The sequence below is a fragment of the Dermacentor variabilis genome, chromosome 7 (assembly GCF_050947875.1).
Source record: "Dermacentor variabilis isolate Ectoservices chromosome 7, ASM5094787v1, whole genome shotgun sequence".
In the NCBI taxonomy this organism is placed as follows: Eukaryota; Metazoa; Arthropoda; class Arachnida; order Ixodida; family Ixodidae; genus Dermacentor; species Dermacentor variabilis.
This window is the reverse complement of record NC_134574.1, coordinates 113,504,431-113,520,923: the sequence shown is the minus strand read 5'-3', so window position 1 is coordinate 113,520,923 and position 16,493 is coordinate 113,504,431. Positions and strand designations below refer to the sequence as shown.

Genomic DNA, 16,493 nt, shown 5'->3' with positions numbered 1-16,493 from the left:
AGCTTTAATACCCCGGTCCTACGGGGCATTTTCGACCTCGGTCGAGCGTGATCTGGATCGGATCTCTTGATCGCGATTGGCCCCCTTCGGCGGCTTGCGAATTAGTGAGCCAATCGCGACCGAGAAATTTGACCCCGATCGAATTAGATCACGATCGAACGTGCCCCGTGTCATACCGGTATATAAGAAATTTATTTCGCAGCCATTAGGAATTAGTGTGGCTCAAAACAGTGACGAGTGTGGAGATATTTTACGTCATCAAGACCACCGTCCTGCGATACCCGAGGACAGCAGTGCAGTGCATAACTCTATTGTTAAATTACAATATAAAAAATATATCTATATTGTGATGTGAAGGCCATTGAGAACGACCCGGTGGCTATAGTTGGCGGCACTGACATCATACTAGGCGCCATGTTGGAGAAGGTCGTCCGTTGGCGCCTGGCGCTGTGGTTCTGCCAGTTTTGTCGTGGTACTGGTAGAAATCCCAGCAGCGCTCCTATCGCATCTGTATGATAGTTAAGCATTGTTAACCCGCGGGGGTGAATTTTATACACTGCCGTCATCCTAGCCGCCATGTTGGAGCTAGGACCAGTACAGTGAGAAGCTGCATCCCTGGCACCATGTGTAAGTTATAGATACGTCACAAACCACCATAAGAAGCTGCGTGCGACGCGGCCGGCACACTTCTGGCATAGTTCAAGAGCAAGTTTATCACGTGGAAGATTAACGGAACTTTCTTGCTAAATAAATTCCTCCGATGTGCGGAACATGAACGCGCCTAGTGCGGACGTAAGAGAGGATGGCGTGTCGTGTGTCTCTCCTAATTGTGCAGCGCCGCATGCCCGTGTAAAGCCCAGACCACATGTACGCTTGCAGACGCGCGCAAGCTCGCTTCCACGCGCCTGCCGCGCCTGCCGCGCCTCGCGATGAAAGACGATTTGCATTCACGCGCGATATCGCTCATAGACGCTTTGGCAGACATCGTTTCATACCGAGTTAGTGGCATATTATATTTACCGAGTTAGTGGCATATTTAATATGCTTAAATAGTTATTGAAGTCACTGCTCTTACTTTAGAGTTACTAAATCATCGCAAAAAGGAAAGAAAATACATTCTCGCATGATATAAACCTGCCAAACTGAGAGTTGCTTGTCCCGTGCCATAGTCGCGTAGCCAGGTGCACCGACGCGGGGCAGCCCGAACACAGAGGAGTTACGTAGTCACCAGGATCGCGCCGCGTTTCGACGCGCACGAGCCCCGCTGCGCGGTCTGCGCATTCGCGCGGATGCGAGCTAGCGCGCTTGGGCAAGTAAGTGTACAGTGTTCAGGGAATGAAACGCGTCAGTTTAGGGCTAAGTAATGCTTTCGTTTCCACCGGCTGCAGTTCGTGTCACGTCGACGTAATTCTGACGCGTACACTTACGTCGGAGTCCTCGTCACCTTTGGTGACCAAATTCCTAGCGACGTGACCCGGTGCTCTCGCGTACTTTGCAAGTATGCAGGGTTCTACTAAATGCTCCGTGTCGCTTTTCATTCTGTGGGCACTGTACATGTGACCTGGACTTAAAACACACTGTTCGTCGCAGGCAGTTTTTATTACGCATGCACAACGCGACCCCCTTCATTCGAGGTTACTTTTTATCTGATGCCATATTCTTCTCTTTGCATAAAGCAAACATTTCGAGATTGTTAAAAGGGTAATATAACATTGTAATCCCTTAAGCAGCGTAGTTATGTTCGTAGCATGGGCGAGAACATTCTGCCGCGAGCATCAGCCAGCCTCGCCAAATTCCTGCAAATCCTGCCAACAGCCACAATCCTACCGCGAGGAGGCAATTTCCGCCAGAACTACTTGGCCGCGCGATGCAGTCGACGCGCCGTTGTATTCGCGAGACCAAATGCATAGTAAAATATTTTTGCGCGCACAATTGACAAGGACACAGGCAAGGGGGACACACGAGCGCTCGTGTGTCGTCCCCCTTCACTGTGTCCTTGTCAATTGTGCGCGCAAAAATATTTTACTATGAATTCGTACCAACTCGCCCAACTATCAGTTCTGCTGCAGACCGAATGGTTATGTTCGTGCAAGGAGGAACGTTCTCCAGCAAACAGGCCTCACCGAGGAACCTCATGAGCGGAGTGACCGTGAACGCCGGAATCAGGCAGCTCTCTATCACGGCCAACACGCGAGTAAAGCGCTCCTGCAATGGCAAGCACAAGTCGTGTTCAACTGAGCGAAAGCGTTGAGCGCTTGCCAGTTTACGTAACAACGAGTGGTTGAATATTGGATGAGGTGACGCGTTAGATGACGCCACAGGATTCGTTACACGTGCTCGCAAATGTGTCGCACGCTTTTTATGCCTGTATATTGATGGCTGCGCTCCCGCTGAGACCGATATATGCAGTGAGTCTAGAACCACACTTCGACGCTATGGGCCGAGACTGAAAGTTGGGTCCTAGGCCTGTAATTTTCGCCAAAGACTCATCGAATGTAGGTCTACATCGCAATAGTCTAAGACAATGGGTATTAGACAACGGGTCAGATGAGAATCTGTTTAGGCTGTAGACTTTGGATATGGCTCTAAAGAGGCTTTTGCATATTTATGGCACAATGTATAGCAGCACGGAAGATAAACTTGAAAGTTGATTTTCTCCACCAGAAACACTGCGCACGTGACCCCAAGAGTTCATGTGTATACCGGACAAATTCCCCATAGCCGGAAATCAAGAAGATATAGATGCCGTGTCAGCGCCTCTTTTCATACTTTTCCCTACAGACCAGGAATGAAACGGGTGTACATGATGGTCGAACCTTAGCTCTGTCTCTCCTATGTCGTAATTCTACCTCCTCTCCTCACCATTACTCCCTCGAAAAACATCGCCTTCGTCGTATTGACATCACTGCGTCGACGCCTCACAGTGCGATTTCACCCGGGGACGTGTTTGCTATTCGCCATAGCTTGTGAACGGCGTTTGTGCACAAACAGAAACGTTGCATGCCCTCAAAGTTGCGACCTGTGCGGTAACAAATGTATACTGCAATAAATTACACGTTACGTATGACGAAAATAAACACAATTGTACGCATACCCGCTAGTTGTATATCATTAGGGGCTTTAACTACTAAAGTTTGGCTTTCACATATATTACATGTTCGCAGGATCTGCAATTTTTGTTTCGTTGCATAAGCCTGTGCGGCTGTCTCAGTAAACTAACGCTAATTTTCGCGTTAGAGGCCGTTTTGAAACCATTTATTACCCATTTATAAAACCACGTTGGCGCTAAACCTAACGTTATTTAATTCCGATTTTATTCCATTCTATTGACGTCAAATTTACGTGTCTTACAACCACTGCAGCAAGCGCGGGCGGTGACCCGCAACGTTGCTTGAACAGCCAAATCAAACGCTCTGCTCTCTTATAGAAGGTGACTGATTTCTAAGCGAACAGCGTCGCCAACCGTGATGTATTTTCTTTATCTAATTGACTGACAAGAGGCGAGAAGCTCGCAGAAGTGGAGAGGGTTTTGGTGGGGCCGAGTTAGTGCAGCGAAAATGATAACCAGGTGAGGAGAGTGGTGCCGGCGTCTGCGATTGGTCCGTGTTCCCTTGCTTAGGTTGCGGTGGCTTGTCGAAAATCGCCGCGGCGTTCCAGGGAATAAAAGTACCTGTAAATTGGGTCCTCGTCGTAGAGCTGCAGCAGAGCAACGTGGCGTGCGCGCCGAAAGGGCTCGACAACGTTATACGGCCGCGGAATGTTATTCTCAAAGAAGTCCATTCTCGCCGGTAGCTCCGAGTAGTCAGTACCAGAGCGATCGGCGGGCAACCGTCTTCTATTTCTTTCGGAAGGACGCAGTCTGCAGTTATAAAAAGAAATTAGTTTTTTTTCTGCATCATAACGCATTTTTCGTTCGTACACGTCCCCTTGACGTGGTGAGTGTTCGCGGTTTTGTGACACCGCGTGACAGACAGGCGGAGTTGGGGGGGGGGTAAAAAGTTTCTACAAATAGCGGATAGCTAATGGCAACAAAGGCGTACAATCGGAAACACTTTTGTTTTTTGTCTTTTGTTCGGCCTCATCCTGCATAATCAGTGTGCGTAACACGTCACGTTGGGGTGGAGAGTTTTTTACAGTTTTCGGGGACGTAGCGCGACAGACAGACGAAGGTGGCGCGGCCCCAAAATCTGCGGCCAGTTGCTCGGGGGCCATGAACAGATCGGACCAGGTTTACGTTACAGCCGCTCTTGAGATCGCTTCGGGCTGCGCGCATGCAAGATGTCGACGAGGGTGGAAAGCGCGAGACCAACCACGACGAAGGGCATGTAGGTGAACGCGCCGACGGCCTTCGTCGACAGGGCCACCATGGTGACGGGGCCTTTGAGGGTGACCCAGGCGAGCACCATGGCCTGGCGGGCGCTCAGCTGGTAGCCCGTGCGCCGGAGCACCGGGAACAGCACCACCACGGTGATCACCCTGCGCGGGGGAGAGGTTGCGCACAGCTCCGCCTCAGATGAACGCAGAATATTAAGGCGTAGGCCTTTAGTGGCTCATGAGTGTCCGTGCGCAGTCCTTGGTGGACGCAGGAAAGCGGTGATCACCGGCGAGGGGAGCAAGGAGAGGAGGCGCCGCGTCAGCAGCGCTGTGCGAGTGGGCGCGCGGGACAGCGCGGACATGCGCGTGGGGGTGCGCGCACATCGGCGACAAACCTCGCTGCGGCTGTGATTGCATCCCATGCTCGCGACCACGGCGGCGTCCGTTCGCAGAACAGTTCAGACAACAGCAACGGAGGCAGTCATAGATAGTCTTTCGCCTATCGCAGTTTAGCTCAGCAGAGTGCCCATTGATTTTTAAGAGGCAGATTTAGCTAGTGGCATAGCGTAGGCTAAACTAAAACTGCCTATTATGAGCTTTTTACGCGCCAGAAACAACGGTATGATCATGAGGCTCGCTGCAGTTGGGGACTGCGGATTAATTTCGACCACGTCGGACTTTTTAAAACTTTTACATAAATATAAGTATACGAACGTTTCCTTTCTTTTTTGCATTTCATCCCAACATATGCTGTTTACAGAACCGCTACATGTAAGTTTTGATGCGGAGTTTGCGCAGTTGTAACTTCTTTCTTCAATTATTTCGAAACCTACTAAGTTTCGACAATCCTTTAAAAGAAATCATACAGTTAATCTTTTAAAAGAAATCATACTTAATACAGTTGCTAGAACTGAACTTTCTCTCTCGAGTGCAAACAAATTCACTCAGATCTGCCGTAACCAGGGCGGAAGTTCTTGGATTGCTCGGCTGGTAGGAGAGTTATGATCTCACACGTACCTGCAGGCTCAGAGGCCATGTGCGTACCACACTGTGACGCATCCCCTGGTCTCAGTGAAACGACTAGTAAACGTCAAGTTAAATCTATCTAAACGCGCTAAGCAACGACGACGCGTATTCCTTCGGTCTCTTCTCATGCACCATCGAAGCGGGCGGTGCTCCCTCGTCATGCTGTAGCATTCTCAGGCCCCCTACAAGCGGAGCGCTAAAACTCGATATCGGGTTTTAATGCTTCGCCTTCGGGCGAAATTGTCATCTTTTTTTTTTTCTGCTCACAAACTACGAGAACATTGAGTTTTATTGGAATCAAATTCGGTAAACTTTTTCTGCCTCCGAGATGGTGCCCTTCTCGATGTCCCGAAATCTACATGAGACGGAAACATCTAGAGGCACATTCGCCAAAGTTTTCACAGAGAAAGAGTTATCATGTTTTGTATACATGCCAGGAACCGCAAGCTTGGGGCCTGAGATGGCGTAGTTGAAGCATTTGGAAACATTCTTTTTTCATTTTCATTTGTTGTACGAATTTCAACTTACTTTTCACTAATCTATTGCACAAAGAGCTAGACAAACCTTGCACAAGCAGAAATCAATGGCGCTTACGTGGTCGCGTTCCTGAACGAGACCACGCGTCCACTAGTAGACTGATGCCAAGAAATGCTTTTCGTTTAAAAAAAACAACAACAACCGCAATACGATACCAGCGCCCGCGTCAAAAGCTGCTGGGAGCAAATCGGCACTTTGAGAATTTGCCCAGACCTGTTGCTGAGGCGGATCATGCAGTAGACGGTGGGCATGTAGACGGGCCGGCCGTAGTTTCGTATGTGCATCAGGTCACGGCCGACGCGCATCGACGCCAGGAACGTCAGCAGCACGCACAGAACGTACCGGTACGTGCTCCAGAATCTGCGCTCGCAGACGACACAAACCACGGTCACCACTTTGGCGTCCATAAAACTTGAAGCCACGTAAAGCGAAACTTTACATAGTGCCTCCGTTCGGCTGCTAATAAGGCTTAAAAAATATAATTCTGGGTTTTTACGTTGCAAAACCACCATCCAATCGTGAGGTCCGTCGTTGTAGGGGGGACTGCGGAATTACTTTGGAGTACTTGGGGCTCTTTAACGTGCATGTAACGTACGTATTTTTGGATTTCGCCCCCCATCTAAATATGTCCGGGGGATCAAACCTGCGACGTCGTGCTTGGCAGCGCAACGCCATAGCTACTAAGCCACGACGGCGGGTGAAGAGACTTAGGTACGCTGCCGAAAGGAAAGTGCAGCACGCTCACCAGCATCCTCCTTTAAGGGCACCGCAGAACAAAGGCCATTCCTTGAGATTTCCAATTAACTTTCTCTCGAGTCAAGCTTATCTCGAGTACAGTTACAACCACTCGAAGCCAGCAGACAATGAAGACCAGGGAAGCGTAGGGGTGCTCAGTCGAAATTTAAAGAATGGAACCCGTCGATTCTCCTCGTTCTCGCTGATTGCACAGCGAGGATCTCGACATTGGCAGCTTCGGTGTCATGAGGTAGCAGTGCGAGGGTTTGCTGACCGAATGTTCAAGATACACAGCGATGGCCGCGGTGGATCTACAATGTAGACGAGAAAGTCGACGGGAGAATGACTGCAGCGGTGACTCGTATGGCAGAGCATTGCATGCACGTTGCGAAAGATGTGGGTTCGGTACCCACCTGCAGCGAGTTGTTTTTTCAACCACTTTCGTTCCACATTACCTTGTCATTCCTATACGTCTCGATTAACAGCACAGGTGATTTCAGCTCCCCTTTCTTTGCCTTCGCTGCATGTAGGCTTATAATGCGGTTGCAACTAACATTATCGATCCCTCTTGGACTTCATTAAATCCGCAAATCTTTTCTCAATTATTTAAGCATCCTTATTAGCTCGCATCCCGCATCCCATACCCCTGCATGCTCTGCGTTTACCTTCGTATTAAAAAAAAAAAACCTAAGTAACCGAGCCCTCGATCTCGCTCTGTTGCATAGAAGCTTTTCATGGTCGTCACAACGTCGCTATTCGTACTTTGCACGCGCACTTGAAATCGCGATAGAGACAGCACACCCCAGACTGCTTATCTGCCCTGATAAGCCGGATGATTAAGTTACTTAGAGGACTACACAACAAATATCTCGTACGACGTCGCCGACTTGGTACCTATAGCGGCACTTCCCGCAGTTATGTGAGAGGGCAGCGCAGCGCACCACGAGGAACTCACCAATCCTGATGTCTTCCACGGTAGCACACCCCAAAACTGCTGCTCAGTTAATGTCACAAAATCTCGGGACACTTGACTCGAACTTCCGATGAAGGCCTGCTCGTCTATAGCCACATACTGCTGCGCAAATTGTTACCGTGTGTATATTCCAACACTTTCCGAAATTGCTGATGCTCACGGTCGAAAGCTATCAGAAGATGCACACGAATAGAGTTCCTAGCGTACTGCCGGCATCGTATTTGCTATTTGTTACTGCCTACCTACCGCTACGAGTACTGCCCGCCCTGTAAAGTCCCTTATGGCTCAAATACTGAAATTAGCCACATGCATCGCACATAGCGCGATGCACGATTCGGTGCTGCGAAGCCCTGAATCGCGGTACTCTGCGTACTACTGCCAGTACCTGCACATGAAAACGTTTGCCTCACACTATGTCAAAATGCTCCACTTTATGTAACAACAGTCAAACTTGAAGAAAGGGAACCGAGGGGCCCGATTTTTACTAATCCTATCAGAAGAAGGGCAACAAACGAAGACACCAAGGACAACATAGGGGAGATTACTTGTACTCTACGCAAAGAGGTGGGATCGTTCCTCCCTTGCGGCCAGTTGTGTTTTCATCCATTTTCACTCACATTAATTTATCATTTCTTTAATTCAAATAGTAAGTAGTTAGTTCGTATTAATAATAAGTAGTTAGTTTATGTATTACCGTTCCAGACATGTACTACATCACATGGCTGAGGAGATGGGCGAAAAAGCAGCTGTATCGTGGCTTGAGTAATTTCCCGTATGTTGTCCTTGGTGTCTTTGTTGGCTTCTTATGACAGGATTAATAAAAATTGGGACACTCGGTTCTCTTTCTTCTCGTTCATTACATAACGCGGATCTTGAATCCGGCAACATTGATCTCTTCAGGTAGCATGTGTGGGTTTATTGAAAGATTGCCTTCACCCAAAAAGATCACGTACTCGCGACGCCGGCGGCAGAAAGGATGTTCCACATCCGCCGCCAAGGTTTGTGAGTGGTGGCGCGGGCTAACACTCCCAGGGTTAGTTACAGTAGTAAAACGTAAAAATTACCCCTGAAAGCGGATGGGAAGACGGCGCCTCGGTAGCTCAATTGGTAAGAGCATCGCACGCGCAATGCGAGGATCATTCCCCACCGGCGGCTAGTTGGGCTCTCATCCATTTTAATTTTTAATTTATAATTTCTTTAATTCAATTAATAAGTGCGAGTACTTTCCCCTATGTTGTACTTGGTGCCTTTGTTTGTTGGCTTCCCATGAAAGAGTCAAACTTGTGTCACAGCGAGAACCTGTCGGGTAAGCCATCCATGTGGCGCTGACTTCTAATGTTTCGACGATGGCAGGAATAGAACGCGTTGAACGTTTATCGCAATGACCAAACCAATTGCATACACACACACCTGAGGAACGGCTCGTCGTCGGTCATGGCAGTTGAGGTGGCGCACGACTTCATGGTGAGGCCCATAGCGATGACGCCCAGCATTCCTCCGCGAAACATGAACAGGTCAGCCAGGTAGTAGGTGATGTACACGGAGGCCAGCGAGAGGCTGCACATGAGCGTCGCCTCGTAGTGCAGGTGGTCGAGCACGTATGCCATGGCATGGCCCACTGCCTTGCCCAGCACCAGGCTGCCCAGCACGAACCACGCGAACCACGTGGCCACCCCTGTGACACACGGCAAGCGACGACGTTTCGGCAAAGGAGAGCACTTCAGTCACGGCGGCAAACATGGGAAAGAAGTTAGTTATTCACGGCGAACTTACTTTAGTGATGAAAATCGTAGGTATACGAGCGCGGAAAAGTGCACCAGGGATATCATCGAAGGCATGGCGATTACACAGTTTGCTTATATAGTTATGCAGATTATACAGTTACAAGTAGTGATTGTGTCAGTAATTCCCTCGCTCCATCAAACAAAGAATTGGTTACTTGGCAAAATTTGCGCACTTAAAACGAGCATACCATGTTACGCATATCGCCGTCTAAGAATAAATGAGTTGAAATTAGCGCTTCTTGTGTCTTGTTCCATTTTATTGTGATATTGACACCCCAGGTGCATTCCTGCCGTCGCCGTCGCCGTGATGTTCGCCATAAAGTCCAATGGTGATAACATCGTGGCCGCGTGCTGTTGTATGTGCGAGTGCAAGCGTGCGAAGGTGAGCTGACGATGGCGGCTCAATATCTCGTGCGCGCAAGGGAGGAAAGCGGGGAGGAAGCGCGCCGTCTTCCGTCGCGCGCAAGACACTGATGGTAGGGAGAGGGAGTGCCTTTTACTCCTGCGGCTGCTGCGCATCTTGAAAGCGATCTGCTATGAGTACAGAGTATGGGTGTACCTAAAGGTGTACCGGGGGCTCATAGCTTCGTGTGCGCTGTGTTCTCGCCACTTCGTTCGCGTTTAAGAGAGAGGCAGTACGAAGGTAAATTCGCTCACTGCTGCTGCCGCGCTTCCTCACTCCAGCGTTTTCACAACGAGTTTCCGCTGTCATCGAGCGAGATGTGTTCATATTTATTTGTGCACGCATGAAACTATATGCTTGTTAATTTAGTTAGTATGCCTATGTTTACAAATCTATATGGCCGATAAAACTACTAACCTTACATCGTATAGCTATCCACTAATTTACCATCACAGTCGATGCTTCACCTTTCAGACGAAACGGCGACTTTTTCATCCATCCCTGTCTTAAACAATTTAAGATTGCAGAAACATCTACAAGCGGTAAGACAAATTCGTATTAGGTTAATTCAGTGTGTTAATGCTCCCGTAGTGGACCATCTTCATAGAGCTATGTAATTGCGTTTTCTTTACATTGCGTAACCTGAAACAAATTCTATTGTAGTATCGGGTACAATGAAGTAAATGTGAAATGGGTTAAGCATACCTTATACAAAGTAGTGTTTCATACTGCCACAACGGGCCCCGCAAATGCAGGACCTAATGCGGTATTAGTTAGGTTATCGGAAGATTTTGCTCTCATACATCTCAAAATACATAAGCTAACAACAAAATGTCAAAATGTTGCAAGCGCCCAAAATAGGGCGCTTGCACCCTCCTTTAACCGTCAATAGGGCGCCACCTCGAAGAAACTTTTCTTGAAACACGAAATAAATGCCCGAAGAAAAAAAGTTATTCGCGCAGCCCGTTCAGTCATTCAACGAACAATAAATGTTTCGCGGGGGGAACGTGGTCGTTAAAGTGAGTTTGAACTGTACACGTACGCCACGGCCAAAGGCGTGCGCACAGCGCCTTCCATTAGGAGGGTCAGACTAACTACATAACTAAGATATCTATGTACAATTATGTCTATATATAACTAATCTCTCTCTATATGACTATAACTGCAGCCCGGGCAAACACACTCGGCTGCGCCTCTGCTCTTGCGCTACGATTCCAGCGGTGTAAATTGGCAGCATGCACCATGTAGGGTATTTCCGTTTCACGTTCCATTACAGAAATTAATCAATGTGCATTAATCCGGGATCGATACCGTGACCTCGAGGATCAGCAGCACAACGGCATAGTAACTAAGCTACCGTGGCGGGTCAGCATTAGCTTTTTAGCACCTCTGGAACAAGCTAAAAGCTCTTCGAAAAATGAGCTTCAACCTTGCATTACGATTGGTCGTGTGAGCGTTAACATGTCGATTAGCGTAATATTAGAAATTTCTTTAATTGCAATACCTCGAGCAATATTAGCATGTTACGTCTCCGTGGCAAGAGCAACCCCGGAGAAATCGTTTAAGCATCCACCTTTCCTATGCTTAAGGAATTTCGAACGTCACTTTCTGAAACACCCTGCATGCGCACCAAGCTATTGAAGAATATCGCAGTGCAAAAAAAGCGAGCAATACAGCACAAACAAAAATTTGTAACAGTCTTGAATATCAGTAACTTCATTGCCCAATGGCAGAAAAAGAATTGTCATCCACCCGACTTTATCCCGAAGCTACAAAGGAAACCCATAAGAGCTTCTCAGAAAAAATAAAAGAAAGCTTCGCAGCTGAAAAAGAAATCGTCCTGGTCCGAGTTATGCCAGGCATTAATGTATGTTTAACAACAAAAATTTCCTTCTGAGAAACCCGTACGGATTTACTTTATAGCTGCCTGCTACAATCGACAGGATCACTATTTCCTTTTAATACACTTTGCTCCACCTTGCGGGCTTCAGCAGAACTGATTTGCCATAATCACCCAATGCTGTTTATAAGCCGTTATATACCTGTTTTCACTGTTTCTTAAAAATGAACTTGTTTCCAATCTTGTTTCCTGGGTACAAAAAAAAAAATCTTGTTTCCCAATGTCTCGAGAGAACTATACGTTACGCCAAGTTTATACTTGATGTAAAGGGGGGCCAGGTTAAGAGTATTGTGTGGTGAAACATTAACGATTCTTGCATAATCATAAGTGTTGTAAAGAATTACAGAGCCCTCCTGTTTTTTTTTATTTTTATGCGTAATACGAAGTTCGTACTAGGTTTCCTCGGTGCCCTCGGCGGTCAAACAAGACAATTTGTTTACGTCCATTTGCAAAAACTTAGGGCCAGGTCATGGGGCATGTGTAGACGCAGTTCAAAGCTTGTAGACTGATTACATTTTACCATCAACTTAAGCATGCAAGTGATCCGTAGTTTAACTATATTTTACGAACAACTCAGAATTTAACCCACTGCTTTGGTGTAACTGCGAAAACCACCAAGGTCAAATTTAGCAAAATTGGATTAAACATTCAGACAAATATTTTCGCAAAGAAAAATACATGTGGATAGATTACTGTCTTTAAAAGAGATTCTGTTAATAAGTGCCGGAAAAAGTTCAATGCGGCCAATGTTTCCACCGGGCTAGTATGACCTAGTCATAAGCGGGCAACGCTTTAAATTAAGTGGTTTGATCACAGGCAACTGAAATTCTTATTGAAAACTGCTTGAAAGAAACAGCTTCACTGGAAATCTGGTTTTGCGAGGTCTCACAAGTTTGTTGTATTTTTTTTTTTCAATTGTATAACGCACAAGCAAAAACAAGTATACGTCTTGCACAGCACATTTGGCTGTCTCAATCATGTAGAAAGTGTCCGGGCTTCCTCCTGCTTTACTGTGCGCACAGGTTAATGACATACGCAGCAGCGTGGATGCTTGCAACAACAAACAAATGCGACGATATTCTTTCACGTTAAGCGCATGCATTGGTCGCTGCCGTAGGTTGTAAAAAAAAAAAAAACTGGCTTGATACGGCCTTTCGCGGCCTACAATGGCTACGACACCTCCCCCCGTTATCACTTACGCGTTGCGCTGACGCTGTCCCAGGCGTTGTCGACCACCTCCCAGAAGAAGAAGAGGGAGGTGGACACGAGCGCCTCGCCGGCCAACACTGTCTCCATGATGCGGGCCTTGACTGTTGTCCAGCGTGGCCGCATCGCAACGCAAAGAGCGAAAAACAACGAGTTCATGAGTAGGGAACGAAAAAAGTGATGAAAGTAGAGCAGACTGGCCCAGGTTGCAGAAAAAAAAAATATGTAACCGATTACGATTACGATTGCTTAGTTAAAAACGTAATTGGTTACGGTGACCAATTACTGTACGGGAAAGTAACTCAGCAGTTATCAAAATGTAATCGATTACATTTACATTACTTTCCTCGCAACTGTTCATAACATTATACAAGTACAGGTAATAGAACCAGCCTGCTTGGCTGTAGAAATGCGTACTCTGCAACTCTTGGCGTGTTATTTATGTTCACTAATAATGTGCTGTTCAACATTTTCGTTGTCCATCTTGCCTCACTTTCTTCTTCTTTTTTTTGTGAGGACGTCAGCACCAGCATGCAAACCTTGCTAAATGTGCGTGTTGCAGGGAAGGGCGATGTTCTAAAATACTAACACCGGACGGAAAACTTAGCGAACGAAGGTTCGGAAATTATCCACTGACAATACAGAAAAGAGCAATCTAAACGCACTGAGCATGGGCGTTCCGATGTGGTGATGCTTGTGCCGCACAGAAAAGCGAAACCAGCGCGAGATGCAGATTGTCACGTGATACAGTCCACGTGATTTTTCGAGTGAGGTGACAATACCGAGCGCCGGGTCTGCCTGTCTAAACTTGCGCATCCAGGAGCCGTTCGGCGTGGCATAACTGCAGGCGTTGTACTGCAGTTGCCACCAAATTCAAGTGCTCAAAGCTACGTTGCCGTTAATGAGCCTGTCGTGTCAAAAAGGTTACTAATTACGTGTAATTGGTTACCGAAGAAAGTAATTAAATTGCGGTTAGCGTTAGCGAGTAAAAACGGAATTGGTCAATAGAAAAAGCTGCCAGTTAATACAATTGATGGCAATTAATTAATTAATTGTACTTTGTTACGTACAAGTTTGCAATACAGTACTTTCTGAAGCTTCGAGCCCTGTGTTCTTGCACATCTTGCGTGCTCCTACGTACACATATGACCTTAGACCTCGGTAAAGGTAGCTTAATAGTGACCTCGTCGCGGTGACATAGCGATTACGGAGCTCTGCTTTTCAATTAGAAGAGCTCTGAGCTGCCAATCCCGTGTCCTGGTCGCCAACATTCGAGAGCTGTCAACTACGGCAGGATTCATAGCCTCCCATGCTTATTTGCGATGAACAAAATCAAGCAATAAATCACTCACTCACTCACTCACTCACTCACTCACTCACTCACTCACTCACTCACTCACTCACTCACTCACTCACTCACTCACTCACTCAATCAATCAATCAATCAATCAATCAATCAATCAATCAATCAATCAATCAATCAATCAATCAATCAATCAATCAATCAATCAATCAATCAATCAATCAATCAATCAATGCCTTAATTATTTACCTAGGGAGTGCGTTTCAGCCTGCTTCATTGCAGGGCACATGTTTGCCTCTGCACGCATTCACACATAACCTACATCTCCCCCTAGTACTACACATATCGTGCCAACTGAACGGTACGGTAAGAGTGGCTCTTTCGGCATTGTAGAAAGAAAAATAATTAATATTATTCGACTTTTCTATTTCTTTATTATCTCGTAATATTTTAAAACTTTTATGAACTGACCATCCCCGAAGTGAGAATAATAAAACATTCTTGCAGAGCTGTGCGTGTATTTGTTGAAACTGTCCTGTCGTGCGACCAGCCATTGTACTCACACGGCGAGGGCGTGATGACGTCGCTGATGACCATGGGCTCCTGGTACGACATGAGCAGGCCGGAGAAGAATAGCTCCCGCATCGGCATGTCTATATTCCGCACCGTGTACAGCGCTAGCCCGTTCAGCAGTGCCGACAACACTGCGAACGTGGTTTGGAGGCCACGTTACGCGGAAAAAGCGCAGGCACAATGCAGTGTTAAAATCTAAATGAAGCGAAGACTGAGTCAGCGGGGTAGCAGTGGTAGCGGACGACAAGCGCAAGGCCTTGTCGCCTGTGGCTGTCAGTTGCTCGTGTCACATGAACGAAGCCCATGTTTGAAGCTCGTCGAGGATATAAAGCCGATGAGATGCGTAAACACAGAGAAGTGAGGCATCTCGGGCTTCTACGCCCGTTGTGTCACAACGGCACACAACCATTCTGAGCGATTGGCCAAGGGTGGGCAGTTACCCAGGGGCCCATGTCGTCTATTCCGGCACTCATCCATGCAATGAGAAAACACCCAAAGGCGCATACCAAGTAGGCCAAGTTTCATCGGGGGAGGAAACGAAGGAAAACGCCAGACACCGGAGAGGAGGCCGACAATTACGACTTCGTTTTAAAGACCTACACACAAGGACCCACGTCGCAGGCCGTTCCATTCGGAAAGTACCGTGCCAGAAAGATTTGTCGGGAAGCGCTCGTAGTAATGGCCACAGCGCGAAGCACACATGGACGACAATAAGAGCAAATATCCCGAGCAACGAATAAATGTACAGCTGAGTGCGAACGGAAACGAGGAAACGAAGTTATGGACGTCCGCTTGCCCTACCGCGGCCTCGTAAAATTTGCATCAGCATTTTTTTTTTCGACGTCCTACTCCTGCACCGCTGGTTGGTTCAGCAGCTTTGCGACTCCGAGTAGCGGAGCTGAAAGATCGGTCAGTGAGCGACTTCAGGAAAGTGGTCGCTTTTCGACCATGGCGGGTGTTTGCGATCGTCGCCTCGAAACTAACTTGGTCGCGCGACCTCTTGTCAGTCGCTGGTGTGAAGGCCAACTATAGCCGGCGAAATTATTTTTTTTTCCACGTGCTTTATTCGTATTGCACGAAAGATACTTAAATTTGCGCGTGCTGGAGCGTCCGAGCCCCCAATTTTGGTACTACTACTACGCATGGATGAATAATCAAGCCCGATTTTTGGTATTTCGCGCGCTGCGGACCAAAGCGCAAGAAAAAAAGAACAATTACGTGGGACGTAGCTCGACCAAAATTATTTAGTAGGATGTTTCAATGCGCAAAGCAGTTTTGACATCGCAAGTCATGTCCTGAATTTAGAGATGAATAGCTTGCTTAATTCTTCTTATTTAATTGCCAGATAACTAGCGCATAAAATTTTTCCTGGGGGCGGAAGAGAAGTGACGAAAAAACACCGTAGATCACACGATTGTATGTTGCACCAGTTTTTCCAACGGTTGCGCTTAAATTCGCTGAGACAGAAAAGAAGGGAAAACCTACAGGAAGACAAAGTAGTCAGATGTGCTGCTTGCTTGCACGTGGGGGGATCGGGTGAACAAGGTGAGGTGAACCCTGAGAGTGCTGATAAAGTTAGAAGATGTAAAGCAAGTCAAATTTACAATACAAAACATTTCCAGATTTGTAAGTGCTTGGTAAATGCTAATGTGTTTGTTTATACCTCATTTTCATTGTTCAATATTAATGCGATGTTAGCAGATGAGTATTGCATGATCTATAATTTAATTTTACTAAGA

At 47.1% G+C, this 16,493-nt stretch overlaps 1 protein-coding gene across 1 annotated transcript in view; it reads right to left on the bottom strand.

The window, feature by feature from the left end:
• Window positions 1-9,192, bottom strand: part of LOC142588796 (sperm-specific sodium:proton exchanger-like) — a 62,732-nt gene extending 53,540 nt beyond the window's left edge. Inside the window, exons 1-4 of the mRNA XM_075700616.1 lie at window positions 8,996-9,192; window positions 6,091-6,237; window positions 4,311-4,476; window positions 2,124-2,205 (exon numbers count right to left, since the gene is read on the bottom strand). Coding sequence (XP_075556731.1) covers window positions 2,124-2,205; window positions 4,311-4,476; window positions 6,091-6,237; window positions 8,996-9,192 — 592 coding nt within the window. The remainder of the gene's footprint in view (window positions 1-2,123; window positions 2,206-4,310; window positions 4,477-6,090; window positions 6,238-8,995) is intronic.
• Between the last annotated feature and the right edge of the window lie 7,301 nt (window positions 9,193-16,493).